The sequence below is a fragment of the Cloeon dipterum genome, chromosome 4 (genome assembly GCF_949628265.1).
Source record: "Cloeon dipterum chromosome 4, ieCloDipt1.1, whole genome shotgun sequence".
In the NCBI taxonomy this organism is placed as follows: Eukaryota; Metazoa; Arthropoda; class Insecta; order Ephemeroptera; family Baetidae; genus Cloeon; species Cloeon dipterum.
The window spans coordinates 3,804,600-3,823,437 of record NC_088789.1 but is presented as its reverse complement, the minus strand read 5'-3'; the positions used below and the strand labels follow the sequence as shown (position 1 = coordinate 3,823,437).

At 43.8% G+C, this 18,838-nt stretch overlaps 1 protein-coding gene across 2 annotated transcripts in view; it reads left to right on the top strand.

The window, feature by feature from the left end:
• Positions 1 to 18,838, top strand: part of LOC135944600 (Krueppel-like factor 6) — a 249,643-nt gene that overhangs the window by 187,531 nt on the left and 43,274 nt on the right. For both annotated transcript variants that reach the window (XM_065491657.1, XM_065491658.1), the window contains exon 2: positions 8,196 to 8,886. In XM_065491657.1, coding sequence (XP_065347729.1) covers positions 8,196 to 8,886 — 691 coding nt within the window. The remainder of the gene's footprint in view (positions 1 to 8,195; positions 8,887 to 18,838) is intronic.

Below are 18,838 nucleotides of genomic sequence, written 5' to 3'. Positions count from 1 at the left end.
CTTCTTATTTTATCTTAGGTGTATACCTTTGCGCGCGCGATAACCCCCTAACCTTTTCACTTTCTCTCGCTCCTTTCTCTCTCACTGTTTATTCTTTATATTTCCACTCTCACTTTTCTCTGTGTATGTGTGCATCGCAGCTCCGCATTAGAACTTTTTATGTGCGAAATATCTCGACCGACGCCATTGTGCTCGGACCGTACGTGTGTGCTGTGCGAGTGAGAGTGCCAACCGAGCCATTGTTGCAAATATGACCGAGATGAGATTCAATTGTTACTGCCCGTACAATGGCTGTAGGCGAAGAAGCTGCCGCCAAGGGTGAAATGTCTATAACCCTATTCAGCGAACGCTTCAAGACGATATATTGCTCTCTTCACAACGTGTGTAAAAGAGTTCGCTTGGTGCTTTACTGCCTCAAAATCTCTACTCGGCGCCGATCGCCGAAAGTAAAATTATGCATGAAACGTTGCTCCAGCGCGCAGGGATAAGCAAATTTTCCATAAAATTTGGTGCCTTTTATTCGCAGATATTTTCAGACAAGTGTTGGCGGTTTTTCTATCAGCTTTTAGAGACTCCCTTACTCGTTCTTGACATGACTTTAGAAAATTTAGAGCAGCGATAATGTGAAAATATAAAAAGGAAAATTTCCACTCTGACCACAAAATTAAAAATGATTTTTTTACAGCTGAAATTTCCATTTTCTTTTGTTCTTTAAAAATTTTACATAAAAACCCTCAAGATTTCCTTAAAGTTTAAAATCATTCCATAAAAAATCACTTTATCCGACAAAAGCTGCATACATGGATCAGCAAGTTAAATGCGCATTCGAAATCACCTAACTCCTGTTTTATACGCAATTTAGATAAATAAACGATAGAAAGAGCGTTTTGGCTGGCTCTGCCGCTGTTCGTCGCCGTCGTCGGCACCTTAATGTGTTTTCTATCAACCTCGGCTCGCTTATCTGGCGAAAACGAAGACGGAAAACTATTCACGGCGTTGCAGCAGTGTGCGCGGCGGCACTTGGGCCCGTCTCGGAAGCACAAGGGTCAAATTAGAGGCGCGTCGTGTCGTCGACGGTGGCAGAGCGAGATGGAAATGTAATTTATCGCGCCGGATAAAAAGAGTAAAATCAGGCAGCTCACAGAAAGGAATTTAATTACAGCAAATAATATGGGATTATGCGGAAGGGTGTGCGAATGCCGTCGTTTGAATGCGCCTTTGACGCATCCGTATATGTCGTCAGCCTTCTTTCACTACAGCCAGCCGAAGGTTCCTGATGCAAGCTTATTAAATGTCACCTTTTGTAGCATTTTCACGTTTCTAGACAGAAGGAATTAGAGCTGAAAGCCAGCCGTGCTCGGAATGGCTGAAAAGAAGTCAACCAGCCACTGACGCTTTTCCTCTTTTCTAAACGCGCTCGCGTGCAAGTTCATTACGTATGATCTTCCTGGAAAAGAAGGATTTACACCTGTTTCTGTTGCGCCACCTAATTCTATCTGAAAGAGACTTTTTAGGAGTGTCTGGTTTGCCCACTTGAAAGATAGAGACTTTCCGGCAAAGCAAAGACCTAAGCAGGTTACATTTACAAAAAAGTGCAACTTCTGAAGGTCTTGCTAGACTTTTTGTTGAATTTGAATTAATTTGTTATGAGGATTAGTATAACTGCTTCAACTTTGCTGTGAGTTTGATCTGCTCTAATGAATGATTTGAAAATAAATAGCTAAAATCGAGATTAAGTATTGTGTTGTCAAGTTTTCAACAGAGAAACCACCTAAAGCCCAAGGAACAATTTCTAAATAGCCTCTAAAAATTGTAACTGGCCTCAAGATCAACCCCGTTTTAAAGCTGGACCAATAGCTTTTAAAAGAAATAATCCTCTCACTAATCAATCAAGACAGAAGAATAAATATTTAAAAACAGTATTGACATAGTACTTAACTTGCTCAAGAAATAAGATATTTAGTAAAATAATACAAATGAGAAAATAATAATGAGACATGATATTTTGCTTTGACATGGATATGAATGATAAACTCCAATTTTTTTTATTATTTAATATAAATATCATTAATTATTTTTTAATAATAATATTTGTATTATTTAATTTATTATTTTTAACTGAAACTTGTGACTCAATAATATTTTGCTTTGTTTTACAATCATTTTTAAATTTAATGAATGACGCGTTACGTAATTTTTAAATGACACTAACGGAAAACAATAATTTGAAGAAACATAGCTAAATTTAATTTTATTAAGAAATAAATCAAAACTTGAGTTACATTAACATTTTTGAGAAATGTATCTTTCTCTCTAATGCAATTTAAACAAAGTAAGCAAATAACAAACAATAAGCTGCCACAACAAACTATCAAAGGAAAATAAGCGGCTGCCTCAAGTGGCTGGAACCCCCGTTCCCGAACCTCACTGTCCGCGCTGAAGGTCGGACACAAAAGATTTCGCATTGGAATAGAGCGATGGTTGAATGCTTTCATATATAGGCAGGCGTGAGTTGCCAGAGTGCGTACCAGGGGCCAAGCACATAAATAGCCGCACGCCGCAACACACCCAGCGGTTGTGTATCGAGGGCCATTGTTGTCTGCGAGCCAAAGAAGAGGAGCAGCCAGGGAGAAAACTCTCCAAAGGCGCGCACCCGCCGCCCCATCCTCTCGCTCTCTCTCTCTCTCTTTCTCTCTCTCTCTTTCGCAACATGACGGCGAGCTTTGTTATTTTATGCGAGTGTGTGTGTGTGTGTGTGTGTGTGTGTGCGTTCTTTGAACAGCCGCAAGCAAAAACAATGCGTTGTTATTCGCGTGTTCTCGATAATTACCCCCGAGCTGGTCTTGCTGCTCCACTGATTACGAGAGAAGCCTGCCGCCCGTTTTTATGATTCGAGAGTTTTACGGCAAAACAAAGAGTGCAGCAGGTGGAAAAGTCACGGCACGGAAATTGAAACGTGAGGGTCATTCAGTGCGAATTTGCGGAGCATCGGCGCTGGAAATACAATCAATCTAATCATCAGTTTCCTTTCAAATTTCTACGGAAAATGAACTTTGTCAGTATTTGTATCGTAGAAAAGGGGAATGGAACCGAAACAAATATTTTTTAAAACAATAATTTGTGCTAAGAAAATTTCGTTAGTTGGTTTCATATATCCCTAGTCAATATAATGTTGCTTGGCTTTTTTAATGTAATTCAAACCTTAATTTCAATATGGGTCGGCATTTCCCACATTTCCGTTCAGTCACGAGATGACAGTTGTAAAATTGAACGCAAAGAAAATAAAAAGGATTGATATAGATGGAGAGCAACGAATAGTATCGTTCATTTTTATTAGATCGGCATGCATGGTCTCATTTTGCAAATGCAAACCTTTATCCTCGTGGGGAAGGAATCAAAAGCATTTTAAAATATACACACAGGGCTGTAAAACCCCCACCTAGTTTTGAGGAAGTGCACAATATTCCTAGAAGTGTTTCCGGCACGCCGCGCAGTTCCCATTACAGCCGCCATAAAACGCGATTCGGAAAAAAACAAGCCCCTGCAATCGTTTTAGTGCCTGCAACCCGCGCGTTATTAATGCTCCACTGGTTGCATACCTGTCATTTACCACGGAATTCATCATAATGTTATTGCTGGCTGGCTGGCGCGGCGCGCACGCCGGCGTCGGCGGCGGCGGCGGCTGATTGCGTGAGAATATTTAATGACTCGGGCATTACTCATTCACTCACTCGCATGCATAATACATATTGCATATTGGCTGCGACGGCGACTCCTACTCTACAATTACCACTCACTCGTTACTCTGTTATTACGCCGCTGCACTTACTTTTCACAGAGGTTGTTAAACTTGAATGCACGTGGCCGTTGAAAATAATATTCCGTGCATTTCGTGGTGCGAGTGCGGTTTTATGGCACGGCGCGACTGTTTGATTTTATATATTATTATCTCGGCGGGCACAAACGCGGCTTGCAGAAATAATTATCATCGGAACTGATTGTTTACGAGGGCATTTATCTCGCGCTCGACCGTGTGGGCGAAGCGTTAATAGCGAGCAAATCGAAATTGCTAATTTTCGATTCCGTTTAGCCGCAAACACAGGCCGCAATTCACCGAGCACCCTTGAATAATGTATTTATCGCGAGAACCCACGCGGTCCTCAATTGCGTTTTTAGTGACGCGTCCAAAGCTATGTTCCCGATCTCTATGAAAAGCAGAGATTATTTTTAAACTGGACAAAGTACCATGTCGTGCAAAACAATTTAGTACCTAGATACCAACTTTCCATTTGTTTTTCAATCTTTTGTATTTTTCAAAAATCTACTGAACATTTTATATCTAACAGTTGATTTCCGATATTTCTGTTTGTAAATTATACTTACATTTTCCCGTTCACTCCCTTCCTAACATACAAGACTTTCTTCATTTTTATGTACAATTTAATTTTCTATTGATTCCCCCAATCTCAAAATTAATTAAATCAATTTAAATTGAAAAAGTTACTCAAAAACAAATTTAATTACCTTTCTTCAAAACAAAAAAGACGGCACACCGGACAGTTGAAAACTATTTCTCAATTATTTTTCCTTTTCTGCCCCACAATTTCCACACTCGAGATTTGATTAAATCGAGGCAGCGTTTAAACCGTGCTGAGGCGCAGGAAGAATTAAGAGAAGGGGCTGGCTGGCATCCACCTCTGGCTCTCTCTCCAGTACTCATCCCGCTGCGTCTGTCAGAGACATTTCCTATTTAAAAGCAATAGGGCCGCCTCCGCCGCCGCCGCCGCCGTCGCCCAAACAACAACAGCAGCCAGCCAGCCGCCTCACTCGTTCGCCTTCGCAGTGCAGTTCAAGCAGTAATTCAATTAACCCCCGACCGATATCTTTTCATGTAAAGCCACTGCCGCGCACACAAAAACCCACATTCTCATCGGAGCGAACCGGCAGAGATGGCTGCTGGCTTTCTTTGCCAAAGGTGCATCGCGGAAAAAGAGAAACACGCGTCACTTTGTCCTTTCCACGCAGCATCGCCAGACCCCGCACTGAGAACAAAAACGATGACTACAAAGGCTGATAGATTTTTGTCTCTTTTTTCTCCCTCCCTGCATGCGTCGTCGTTTTATTGTCCGGCCGGTCGGGACAGCAGCTCGGCCAAAGGGAAAAAAAGGACAGAGGTTGTTTTGTCTGCGGCAATACGATTTGTAAATTTTTGCTCGTAATCGTCTCAGCAGTCAATTTAATGGCATTGTATATTCAACTGGAAAAGGATTGCGAGCGGAAAGCAATTCTGTCTGCTCCTTTAAACATCTACATTACTTTTACTCGCAGGGGGATGTGAAAAATAGATTTTTTAATTTTTAAATATTTAAATCTTTATTCAGATATTAATTCTCCTTTTTAGCACACAAGAACAATGAATTCCATGTTGCGATTGAGTTCTTCGTCTCTGCAGGTCGTTGTGTAGAGTGGGTGTGCTCAAAAATAAATAAATCGACTGCTTTTCACAACCCTTCTCGATTTTTTTGTTTTGCCGTCTCGTTGCGAATGTTCAGGAGCAACGATATGACAAGTAAGCTGACGAGAGCGAGTCAGATATGAAGAGATGCCACGCTTTTATTACCATGTCATGTTCTTGTTCCGCGCGCGCATCGCAGTAAAAAAGACACAAAAATCCGCGAACCCCCCCCCCCCCACTCCTCTCCCGCTTCGCATCATTACAAAAAGTTACGACGAGCGTATGTAATAAGTGAAAGCTCGGCACACTCGAGGAGCGAATTCGGGGTAAAAGTTGGGCCGGCGCCGTTAAAACCGATTTCGCGGGCGCGCAATGAAATTAATTAGCATTTTTATACGGCGGCCGGGCTGATAAGGCGAGTGTTAAACACCGAGTAAGTAAGAGCGACCGCACTCTGGCTGCCAACAAGCAAAGCTTACAGCGGACAGCATTTGCATAATTGGGTTGCCGCTATCGCCATGCAGGCTGAAAGAGCGGGCGTCCCGTTCATACTCGCTGCTTCTGTGTGCGCGGCAGCGGCGGCGGCGGTGGCGCCCGGCATTGGAAATTTATCTCATTACCACTGGGTTTTGCCGGCTGAAATCGGTCTGCCGAGCTGCTTTAATCGCGAGGTGAGCCTGCAATTGGCACCACCAAAGCGGACCCCTAGGAATGTTAATTTGACGGCTCGTATAATGCGCCGTGATATGTGCGCCTGATCTCTCCCCGCAACCTGCCCAACAGCGCCTGCAGACGGGCCTGGGAACCAGAAACTGCTCGCTCGGCTGGCTGCGTGGGCTCCGGCCGACGCCGCCACGCGCGGATTTGCCGCAGATTAAGCCGGCAAACTGCAGACAAATTATGGCCGCAACCGTGTGGATTTGCCAATTGGGAATTGAATCCGTTTCCCGCTCGTATTTTTAAGGAGCTAATCTGCGCATGAAAGAGAAACGAATGACTCACTTCTTCCACATAAAATCTAAATTTGATCGACACATAAATCCATGGCGCAATATTAGAAATAATTTAAAGAAGGAAAAATTATACATAGGAGGAAATAAAATAAATTTAAATTGCAGAGCACGAGAGCATCTCTCCAAACAATTTCCACCTTTTTTCATCTGTCGGAGGACCACGGGGATTAGGGCCAAATAAAAAACTAAGTCTGGTTAGTTAAAAACCAACATGAAATATATTTTAAAAATTATTGAACATATCTTCAATGTTACAATCATTTAAAAATTAAATTACATGTAACAATAATTCCTGTCAAACAATGATTTTTCTCCCTTATTCTAGTATTTTACATTCTTTTAAATAGTTAGCTGACGTATTAAAATGCTTCATTCTAATCAATGGTGCTTGGGAGCAGAGCACTGAGAAACAGTAATTAAAATTAATCACCATTTTTAGAAGTAGGTTTAAGTGCTTTTAAATGAATAGGAATTATATAAGCTCTAATTAGTGTGTCAAGCGAGCGTTCATAAATTTCATTCGACATGGAACGAGCGGAGCAAACCAAAGGTCCACTGTGTTGCTATTATGGTAATGGATTTGTTGCAGCAACGCGGCACTGCCATTAATCCAATTATAAATATTTAGCTCTTATGCTATGGGCGGCAAACTACATAGTTGATGAACAATGATATGTCAAGTGAGCAGCGGCCTGTTTTTAATTCATTACCACTAAAGCCAAGTTTTTCCATTCCAATTACGTCGACACGTCCCCGCACATGGTAATGACAAAGCGGACGGTGCATTATTTGACGGTGGAGATGACTAACAGCCGAGCTGTCCAAATCGATCCGACGGCACTAAATTTCAGAGCCCGCGTGTGTGGATGTGTGTGTGTGTTTTGTCTTGCCACTGCGCAAATTGCTAATTACCATGTCCGCCTATTTGCTATTGCCGCGAACTCGCTTAATTAAAATTTCGCCGCTTTTTTGCCTTCTTCCCACTTCTGCGTTTTTTTGCTGGTTAACTTTTTCCCCCGTTTAATTTGAATACGCTCTCATGAGACAAGCTTGGGTGCTTTATTTTTATTTCAGCAAATGAAAGCTCGCCTGCAAATTAATGGCATGGAGTGGGGTAGTGAGTTATCTGCATGCGTTTGTTTTAGTTCGCTCTCTAGAAAAAAATGAAAATTTACAAGATGGAATTAAGCTTAAAATCTGCTCAATGATTTTAATTGCTCGTGAAAAACATTGAGGGAGAGAGAGTCAAAACTAACCAAAAACAAAAATTTTGCTGTGCTTGATAAATGAAATTTCTTTCCGACATTTATGTGGAAAATATGAACATGTTTTTAAAGCAAAAAATCGGATTACTTTCACGGAATTTTTTTTGCTGTTTTGAAATGAAAATGCAGCGTGGATGAAAAAATTCGTTTTTCAACTAAAAAACGGGTCAAAAATACTTAATAATATAGGCAAGGAGAATGTTTGTGTGTATTTCCATTTTATTTTTACTCCGAACAAAATTGCTTCATGCATATTCAGCTTATGACGGAAGTTCCTTCGGACTTAAAATATTGATTTTTTTTATTTAAATTTTAAGGCTCCTGCGTGTCTCAGGAAGTCGTCTTGATTAATTCCGGCTGACCAAAGCTGACGCCAATGACGTTTCCACGTATTTAGCGTCTGATGCGCGAAAAATCGTTAAAAAATGACGCATCTAAATAAAGTCCTTTGACTTGTTGCAGAATTGCTACGAGATGGAGCGCTACCTGAAAGAAGAACCAACCCTGCAGAGCTACAAAAAGCTGCCGACAGACCTGGACACTCCCTGGAACATATTCTCATCGCCAGTTATGGTGACGGCATCGTGGACGACGACGCCGACCCGTGCCGATGGCGTGGACGAGGCGGTGAACGGCGAACCACTGGCCAGCGCTGACGAGGACGACCGGCTGAGTCTGGACGAGTTGCACCTGGAAGTGGGCGAGGAGCGGCTGCACTCGGACTGCGCCAGCCTCAGTTCGGCCAGCTCGTGGGACAGCGGTAAGGAAGGCGAGGGCGGCGAGTCGTCCCTGGAGCTGCGGCTAGCGCACCAGTCGGCGCTGACGCCGCCGTCGAGCCCCGAGTCTGGCGCGCACAGTAGCAGCAGCAGTAGTAGCGGGGCCCCGAGCCCCGCGGGGGGCAACTCACGCTCCAAGGGCTCTATGTTGAGGCTGTCTGTGGCGGCGTCACGCGCCGCCTCCTCCTCATCGTCCTCGTCGTCCAGTGCCTCCTCCAACGTGGCCAGGTTGCTGGCGCCCGCCACCTTCCAACCCAACAGACTGCAGGCCGACTCACCAGACGCCAAGAGAAGAGTCCACAAATGTCAGTTCCCTGGCTGTAAAAAGATTTACACGAAGAGTTCGCACCTCAAGGCGCACCAAAGGACACATACAGGTAGGACCCTTTTCTTTTCATGTGTCTCTCGTAATTTTTATAACGTGTTAATCGGGAGTATTTGGCAAAATGTTGCCTCTTCGATTTATAGTTTTTGTTTCAACACATTTTTGAAGCAGGTTAGGTGTTTAGATTAATTATAAAACAATGGAATCTCTTCCTGTAGTTGTTTTATTATTTCTATTTAGCTGCTTTGAATGAGAGGATGACGATATTATACAGAATTGTGGGGGTTAATTGTGGAAAAAATAGTATAAATAACCAATAATCTACCAATTTGTGGAAATAATTAGTTCTTTTAAATTGATTCTGTTATGGAAAGGGATTAAAAAATTACTCTTTTGTCGACAGAAACCAACCCTATGTTTGATCATTTTGTATTTATTAATTTTCAAACCCCACCAAAGACTGATTAATGCCATTAGGATTAATTTCCTTAAGAAAATTTTCCTCTGCATTTCTGTTCTACTCCAAACGCAAAACATGGGTTCGAACATCATTCGATATTTTTTTAGAGACTTATCAATTTCACCATTGTATCGGGAATTCCACGAAACCAAATGTTCCCTCTGAGGCACGCACCGGTTTTCCTCTCTTTTCCGCTCAGCACCTTTTCCTCATAGAACAGATGTCTGCACTCCCAACGTGAACTTTTTTCGTTGTAGTTATATACATACAATAAAAAGAAGGCGGCGTTCGGCCGCGGGCTCAAATTTTCCATGCAAAATATCACAAAGTGAAGCGACGCAGATAAGGGAGGGGACTTTATTTCGTTCGTCTGTTTGCCTCTGCTGCCGTCGCTCCGATAAAGGTTTTCCAAGCAGACACTGCTGTTTGCTCTCGCGGAGAATTAGCATTTTTGCACTCGGTAATATCAAAGTCGCGCTGGCTGCTGGCTGGCTGCTTGGCTTGTAACACGAAAAATCGACCGTCGCTCTAGTTAACATATACGAAATGTGCTCCCGGAGAGAGACTCTCTCTCTCTATACTCCCCGAACCCCTTGCTTGAAAACGACCTATAAAATTATGCTAAACGCCTGCGCTGGCCTTTTTTCGTCAGTTCTGGCTGCATATACACTCTTGGATTTTATCCTCGCGTCGCCAAACTTTTAATAGGAAAAGCTGCTTTTCGTTCATATTTCACACGACTTAATTTCAGCAGGCATAATCGCCGATCTCATTATTCGGGGGGAGGGGCGAGGAAAAAATGGAACGCAACATAAACAGCATTGCATCGAAGCAGAAAGGTTCGTTCACACGCAATTTGCATTAATTGATTTGGCGAGTGCGCGGGAAAAGGCGGCACGGAGCGAAATCAGCTTATTTAGCAGATTCAAATGACTCCTAATCCCTACTCCGCAAGTGCAGAGAATTCACGCGGCATTATGCACTATATTTTTTTTGCCCCGGAGCAGCGCAGATTCATCCGACGGGAATTGAATACCGCGCTGCTTATGCTTCAAGAGGATAAATAAAGCCGCCTGAGTGAGAGAGCGACTGCTGAATGCAATCAGCGCGGATTTTATTGTAGCTTGATTACGTGCACGCTGCTATTTGCACAGCAGCGTCGACGAGAGTGCAGGCAGGCAGGCAGGCGCGGGGAATATAAGAGAGTTAATGGTATTTGGCTAGAGGATTGCCGCTGCTAATCTCGTGTTAATAGAGTTAGAAATCCCTGGCCACCGCCTGCTGTCTCAAAAAGACCCATTCTCATCATTGCCGGAGCACAAGTTTGTCACCCTGCCTGCCTGCCTGCCCCACAGACTGTATGCCCGACGAGTGTTTGCACATATCACTGCGTCGCGCGTCCAATGATAGCTGGCTCGGCAGCACTCGCGCTGCACTTATTATTTTTCCACGCTCTGTCAACAGGCAAAAGTGGCCAGATTTGTTGCCTGTGTCAACACTCGCGTAATTGGAAATTCGGCGAGACGGGCCACATTTTATTGGGCGTCCCCACCAGCGTGCACGAGCGTGTGTGCAAGTGTCTCGAAATTTATTGCTCGCGCCTGCCACGTGTTTATTTAGCACTAAAACTTTGTTGATCATATTTCATTCGTCCACAATCAATACAGCACGAATTGCTGTAGGCAAATATTATTTTTAAATGACAAGTCTTTTTTGTCTGATTAGTTGAGTTGCGACATTTGGACGTTTTTTTACAAAAAAAAAACCCGTCTACTTAATTTAGACTTTAAAAAAAAAACACGAAATTTTCCTTTTCTCTAGAGGCACAGCAGATAAAATAAATCTTTTATTGTGAGAGGAAACCACATCGCATCCTTGTTTCTTCTAAAATTCCTGAAAATAATTTCTGCGGTTTTCAAAAATTATCAAATCAAAAGAGCTTTTTACTTTTCTAAGGAGTTAATTAAAGTAATGAAGTGTAATTATAACACTAAACATAGAGCAAAACATAAATTAGGTTTTAAAAATTTCTAGAACAGTTTTTTACCATTTTGGCAGATATAGACAGTTTGAGACTATTTTTAGAATGGTTGACATGACCTGTCATTGATCGTTTGATGGTCCCACAATGATTGGAAGCTCAGAAAAAAAACTAGTCAACTGTCCGAATTACCCAGCCCTTCTGATTAGTATGTGCGCACATTATTATTCCGGGCTGAAAATCAATTCTCGTTTCTACCGCTGCCTTTTCCTCTCTAACAAACGAACTACAGCTTTTAGGGAGACGAGTTCAAAAGTACTCGGCTCATCAGCATTTTAATTAAAAGGGCCACACAATCTCGTTCCGCTAGCTCTCCGCGGCTGTTAGGAACGCCAAACCAAAACAAATACAAGAGCGGCGGCACACACGCGGCCTCCTAATTTTTACCCCTGCTCCTTTCGTGCCTGCAGGCCGACAATTACATAAATATAGATTTCCCGAGTCCAATTTTTGCTGCGAGTCGCTGGTGGAGGAGGAGGAAACGCGTAGAGCGATCTTTTAGGTCTTATTAGGTCTTAGAAAGCAATCACATTACACGAGAGGAGAGAGATAGAGCCTCCAATACCCTCATCATATATTCGATCGGCGTATTTGCCAATACATGGATGACATTATTCCACCAATGCCACGCACTTATGTGCATCCGCCTAGCGTACGTATATATATGTGTGTGTATCGCCGGGAACGGAGACGACATCTCTTCGCTTTGGTGCAAAATAAATTTCCACGGCGCATCACACATCCATGCTGTGCCGCACGCGCGGTGTATTGCTTACAACACCAAATTAACATAGAAATAGCTTGTACTGCAAATGACATTCACGCGCGCGCCTTCGCAAAAAGAATGAGACGCCGCGAGAGACGATGAATTTCCAAATAAATATGCTCTCTTCATTCACACCGTCCTCGCCGACTTTTTCCTCCCGCCCGCGCGCCTCGAGTTATGATTGCTTGGCATACAAAAGAGCCGGCCACGGAGAGTGGAGAACATTTTCTCCTCAACTGCCTTTTCCATGACGCTTTTTGTGTGCACCGAGCGCTCCAATTTATTGGTAAAAGGCGGAGTTGTGAAATGAGTGGAATTACTTGAATTTTGCATTGAGCAAAAAATTGCATGAAATATCGAACGTTTTTCTTTGACCAAATTTTTCACAATTGGTAAAATGTTATATGGATTTTTTAAATGAATTGTTATATGGAAACACCAGTTGGGTAAGCCCTTAGTGTTTGAAGCCGCCAACAGATGGTGCCACCGTATACTTTCGTATTAAATTTAATTTTTAATTCAGTTCCGCTGTGATTTCAGACTCAATCGTGCTGCTGTGCATTCTGCTTCTAGAATTGTTTCTTTAAATGTGCTGAAAACAAAAATCAGTCCAGCCATTCATTGTAGAAACGTCGGAAAAGAATTTATAATTAAAAAAATAGTGGTTTTCTCGATTCTACGGCGATTGACTTAACCGATTTTAGCACGTCTAAAGAAATCATTATAAGTGAAGAATGCTCAGTGGCAGGATTGAGTCTCAAGTCAGTTCTCCTCCGTCCTCCGGTTTCTGCGGACCTCTAGCGTAGCCTAACCCTGGCCGTACAGTAGAAGGGCTCGTTCCCGGTGAGAACTAATGAAAAGTGCCTTAAAATATAAAGTATACAGTGGCACCATCTGTTGGCGACAATAATTGAAGGGCTTATCCAACTGGTGTACTTCCGCAATTTTTATTCACTCTCCTGTTGTGTCGTTTGGAAAATGGTCTGCATGAAATTCCAGCCCGTCCCCGACATGATTAACAGACTAAACTGCCGCTTAATCGTCCTCATTCAACAAATTGCCTGCAATGAATCATAAAACAATAACTAAAACACACGAAACAGAGGGAACAGTCGAAAATTGGAATTCCGAAATTCGAGCTGGGTTGGTGCACCGCCGCCTCATCCGTTTGTATATATATAAAAAAGATTGGTGTGCAATATTGATGAGGATCCAGCAGGCCCGCTATCATTATTCAGAAGGCAATAATGCCGGCGCTCCGTGATAACGACCGCAGCAGCTATTACACGCCGCTCAACAGCACAAATGTCATAGTCGCCGGCGCGCGATCGTATATCGTAAAAATTTCACCCCGGAGACCAATTTGTAAGTGATTGATTACCAATACTCTTTGATCACATTTCCGCCCCTGTGCAGTTTTGATATGCACGCAGACGGAGGCGAGTCGCCCGGCCGCCGGTAATGGAACCATTTTGCTGCGCGGAGGCGGGTCTGTAATTCGATTTTTCTAGACCGTTCGCAATCACGGCCCGGAGGCTTCAATTAAAAAAGGCTACTCGTCCTCCTCGGCACGCAGCAAAAATCTAATATTTTTTAATAAAGTTCCATTTGCGAACCTTGCTAAAGTCAAGCCAATTTCAAAGGTTTATCGACTACTAATTGCTGAATTAAAAAAATCATACGGCTCATTATTTTCTTTCAGAGAAGCACAATAGAAATTCAAAAGTTCATATTTCCAGTAAATTCAGAAAGACTGACGATCATTAATTCCTCTGGGGAAAAATAAACAAGGCGGCCTACATCTTAAGCTTTTCGGATTTTCACAGAACCCGTTCTTCTACCTCTTCTCAATTGCTCACGAGATACATTGGATCTCTTGCTTTTCTTCGGAAGCAGTCGCTACTCCCTTCCTTTATACGTTTCAGAGAGGACTTGATGAACAGTAAACAAAACACACGGCAGGAAAGAGAGACTGCTTGCCGGCAAAGTTGACATTTTGCCCAAGTTATTAGTCTCCTGAGACAAGGACGAACAAGAAAAATGGCGTGCAAGCGGAATCAGAGTGCAGTATGTCAAGCTGTTTATTCAATTCGCTCCAGCGTTGTTTGAGCAGCAGAGATGCGGCACACAGGCACACATACACGCACGCTGCTTTGCAAATTTTTCGTCGCGAGCGCCAAAAAATTGTGGCGAACGCACTCTCTCGTCGTCTGCGTCGTTTCGCCTGCGCTGCCGGCAAATGAAAGAGAGAGAAAGAAAAAGCAACTGGCAAGCAAGACAATGCTGGCCGTGTTTAAGTTGGAGAAGAAAAAATTGTTTTCGCTTGCGGACGAAAAAATTGGGAGGCGCGCAAGGAGCATGACGGAGACGTCTGCTGCCGCTTTCCCTCCGCGGAAGAGAATAACGCCTTGTGTGTGTATTTTAAAAACCAAGCAAAGGAGCAAGGAAAATACGCCGGCTCAAAAAGCAGCACTTAGCACAAAAATCGTTTCGCCGCTGTTATTTTGCCAACGACTTCAAAGTCTTTGCCGCTTCAATTCGCCCGCCGCCCGCCGGAGCAGATTTCTTTTCTCTCTGGTAAAAAAACTAGCAATCAGCGAGCGAGGCGTTCGGCAATCGCCGAGATTGTTTTTCGCTGCCTTCTGCTTCCAGTCGGCGTCTTCATTGCAGTCCATTTGTTCCGTTCGAACGGAACAATTATTGACGAGGCCAATTTCCATTCAGTCTGGTTTGCCGCACGCACTCGAAATACTTTTTCAACTGCAGACACGGCAAAAGCTGAACAAGTTTGGACAAGTTAATCCATTCTGTAAATCCAGGGATTAGTCAAAGGATAATAATTTGTGAGTTGAAATAAAACTGAAGAGCGGCCTCACAAATGATTAAAATTACTGTTTCTTTTTCGGTGCATTACATTTTTAAAGCGAAGAAGCAAACTAAAGGAAAATTTAGCTTTTAGCTTTAACATAAACAACGCGGAAAGGGGACAGCTGTTGGAGTTCACTCCCAAGCAAATTAGCACTGTAATTTTTTTGATTCAACCCCAGTTTTCCCAGGAACCGAGTCGGCCATGCGTGCGTGTGTTGTCTGTGAAATATTAACGTTCCATTTGCGAGTGTCTGCACTGGATTTGATGAAAATTCGCTGCAAGCAGAGCAGCTAGGCGAGCGCGTGGCCGCCGAGAGAACGCCAGAGTGGAGCATTATTACGGCGGCGATGATGAATAAAACAGCTCACGTTGTTATAACACACACACAGTGAAAATGAATTCAAAAAGGAAGCTGCTGCTGGCTCTGTGCACACAGACCGGCGGTGCTGCTTTTTATAAAACATTCGGCGCGTGTGGTTCCACCAGCCGACTGCACAAAAACCGCACATGCCCCTGGAATTATGCAAAGTGCACCGCCGTTTCTGACGGCGAGCTGCAGTTTCTTTTTGCCCATTTCGACTTTTACCCGTGAGGCAACGCAGTGTGCACCACACGCCAAGTGTCATTAGCCTCTCTGCGGCTTGATTACCGTAGCAGGATATTGTACCGAGAGAGAGTGGCATAATAATCTTGCCCGCGATGATGATTGCTTCACTCCGCAGCAAAGCAGAACATTCCACCTCGACACTTCAAAGACAGTGGTAAATAGTACCTGGTTGGCTTAATTAATGCGCACCTGCGACGCAACCGTTGCGTAGGTGCCGACGGAAAAAGTCTTACGCCACGAGCCGTCAATTAGAGTTGAAAAGACGCTCGTTTTTACAGTGAATTATTCTTTACTTTGGCTTCTAAACAAAAAAGCAATTGATTGGATTTTTAAGAACAAGATTATTTTAAATTATAATTTAGTTATTAAGCCATGCGCTCAATTTCGTCCCTTTTGCAATTAGTTCGTATTCAGCCGTCACGATTTTCACTTCAGGCGGACAGCGCGGGAGGACAGAGCGCGTTGCGAAATTTAATTAAGGCCCAAATTTATCCCGACACGTTTCACATCAATTACTGTATCATAATTTATAAACAATTACACCTCGCACCTGCGTGGAGGGTGAAATATTTCCCGTCAAACAAACAAGGCACTCGGATTCGGATTTATAGAGGCGCACACGCGCGGCAGCCGGGCGCGCAATCGCTTGAGCCTGGCTAATTAGATGAAAAGACGTCGGCTGTGGCGAAAGAGAGAAAATGATCTTGGCACACTCACTCGCGAACACAGGCTGACTGACGAAGAGTAATTCTTAAAGGGGTTGGCTGCTGGTTTTGGGACGGCGGGGTTAAGCAGCTCGGCTCATTGCCTCTCACTGGCGCGATATCAAGAATCAGGAAGACGGCCGCCTTGCCTGCCTTGCCTGCCTGCCTGCCTTCGCCCCCGTAAGCCGCTTATTCCATCAAATGAGCCAAGTTTATATCGCGCCCCTGATTATAATAACGTCGTCGTCTCCGTGATGAAACGCCCTCGTTGTTGCTCTCAGCGCCACTCGACACCTGACTCGTTCTGCTGGCAATTTGCTCGCACTGCTGGAGCCGACTGCAACTCGGGTAATCGCATTAAATTGGACAAATTGGCTCGTTGCAAATTAGGCCCGCGTATTTTGACGGGATAATTACTTATCAAGTTTCGTTTAACTTTGCAAACGGCTTTTCGGCTCCAAAACGCTTCAAAACAAAAAACAGTTCAAACCATTTGGATAATTTTTTGGAAAACTCGAATAATTGCAGAGGGATATGAGAGAAGGATTTGACCTTTTTTAGTAAGCCGCGATATTTGGCCCGATGGAAATTACTTTTTCTGATTATTTTCACGGTTTTTGCGGACCCATTATCGGAGCAAACTCAGCGCAAAATACCTCTCTGCTCGTCGTGGTGCTAATTGCTCTGCATTCGCGCCGGATAATTGATGGCAACTGGCCTTTTCGTGCTGATCCTGCAAATCCTCAATAATGTAAGTCCAATCGGCGGCAGCGTGTGTGTTGGCCCTGCAAACACGTACGTACGTGGCCGCTTTCGCACAGATTCTCCGGTGGGTAAACAAGGCGCGGCCATATTTCTGGCGGCGCGCGTGCGAGAGGTGGGCAATTTGCTGATTAATTCATGGAATGAATTCCCCGCCGCGTTGCCAAAATGGAAAAAACGGCCGGCGTCGTAAATTTTGTCAGCCCTCGCGAATAAGAATAATTCATGCAATCTCTTTTTTTCGCCTCGTCTTCCGTGCCAAAATCCAAATTTACAACGCCGATATAATTTTTTATACCTGACGTGGGCTTTAATTAAAATTTAAAATTAAGTGCCCGATCTCTTTTGAGCCGCGGAGAAATTTACTACCCGTTCTGGGACAACCCTCGCCGCCACTTTCGGCTCATTTAATATTGGTTTAAAGTGAAGCAAGGCATTATAAAATGATAAAGGTAATTCGTAAGAATCATTAAAACGGGACAAGGAAATATTCGCCTGAGATAGAGTAGGCTGCAGTAGCAGCATTATAATATATTTACGTCCTATCTCTCGCACGCAGCAAGCACACAGGGGTAGTTCTCACCCCCCTTACGTATGAGTGTGTGTGTGTATGTACTCTCTCCATCTTCTTACAAGAATCCAAGGGGTGAGAAAGGAGCCATTAACGCTGCAAACTTTGTCCGAAGCAGCAGCAGCAGTCGGAGAAACCGGTTGGTGCTCACACACACACACACACACACACACACACACACACACACACACATGCACCTGCCCGGAGCGAATAAAGCACCCCTGCTAGAGGGGAGGCTGGAAAAACAAGCCCGTTTCACACCCCCGGAATGGAAATTGCACCGCGGAATGTGGGCTTGCGTGCGCAATTCATCTTTCCGCGTGCACCGCCGCTTTAATTAGCAGAGTGTGCAGTTAATTTTTAACTCGCGCGCTGTCCTGCGGGTGGCTCTAATTAAAAATTTGTGTTCAGAGGCAGGGCGGGCGTCATAAAGTTGGGCCAAGACAAATGTGACCGGCACGCGTCCCGCGCGGCGCATCGCAATTAATTACTCGGAGGATGTCATCAAATGATACCGGCGATGTCAGCCGGAATTTATTACGCCGGGATAAAAATCTTACTGGCGTTGTTGTGTGCCGGAGGCTGTTTTGCTCTCTCGCAGTTTAATGTTCTCAATGCAGCTTTCGTGATAAATTATTCATTTTGATAAACGCGTGCGGCGTTGCTCTCTTGCGTGTGTGTATGTGTGTGGAATCACATCACGTGTGAAATAAACAGCAGCGCATAGAGTTACTTTAAAGCAAGTAAATTTAAATACACGCACACAAACCGTGGTACGCAGAATGTAATTATCACACATCGCGAACTCCGCCTTTGTCAGTCGTTTAGTCATTTTGCGAAGCTCCACGCGAGAATTAAACTTCCAACCTTGCTCAAGGCGAAATTAGCAAGGAGGAGCAAAGTTGGATTCTTTGATGATCTTGTTGCCCGAGTTTGGAGTTTTAGATTCACGTTATAATTGGATCCGGTGTAATTTCAGAGTTCGAAAGTTAAAAATGTATTAAACAAAGAAAAGGTATACTCTATGACTTTGCACGGTATGGATTACAACCAAGACGAGCGGCTGAAAGTGAAAATTAGAAGAGAAAAATTATCCTGCACGTTCTCTTACTGGACAGCAGCTGTAAAGGGCCCCTCGGGCCTCATAAACAGATTAAAATCCACACTGCAGAGAAATCCGTATCTCCATCCGTTGAACCGATTTACTCTATTTAAAACTGAACT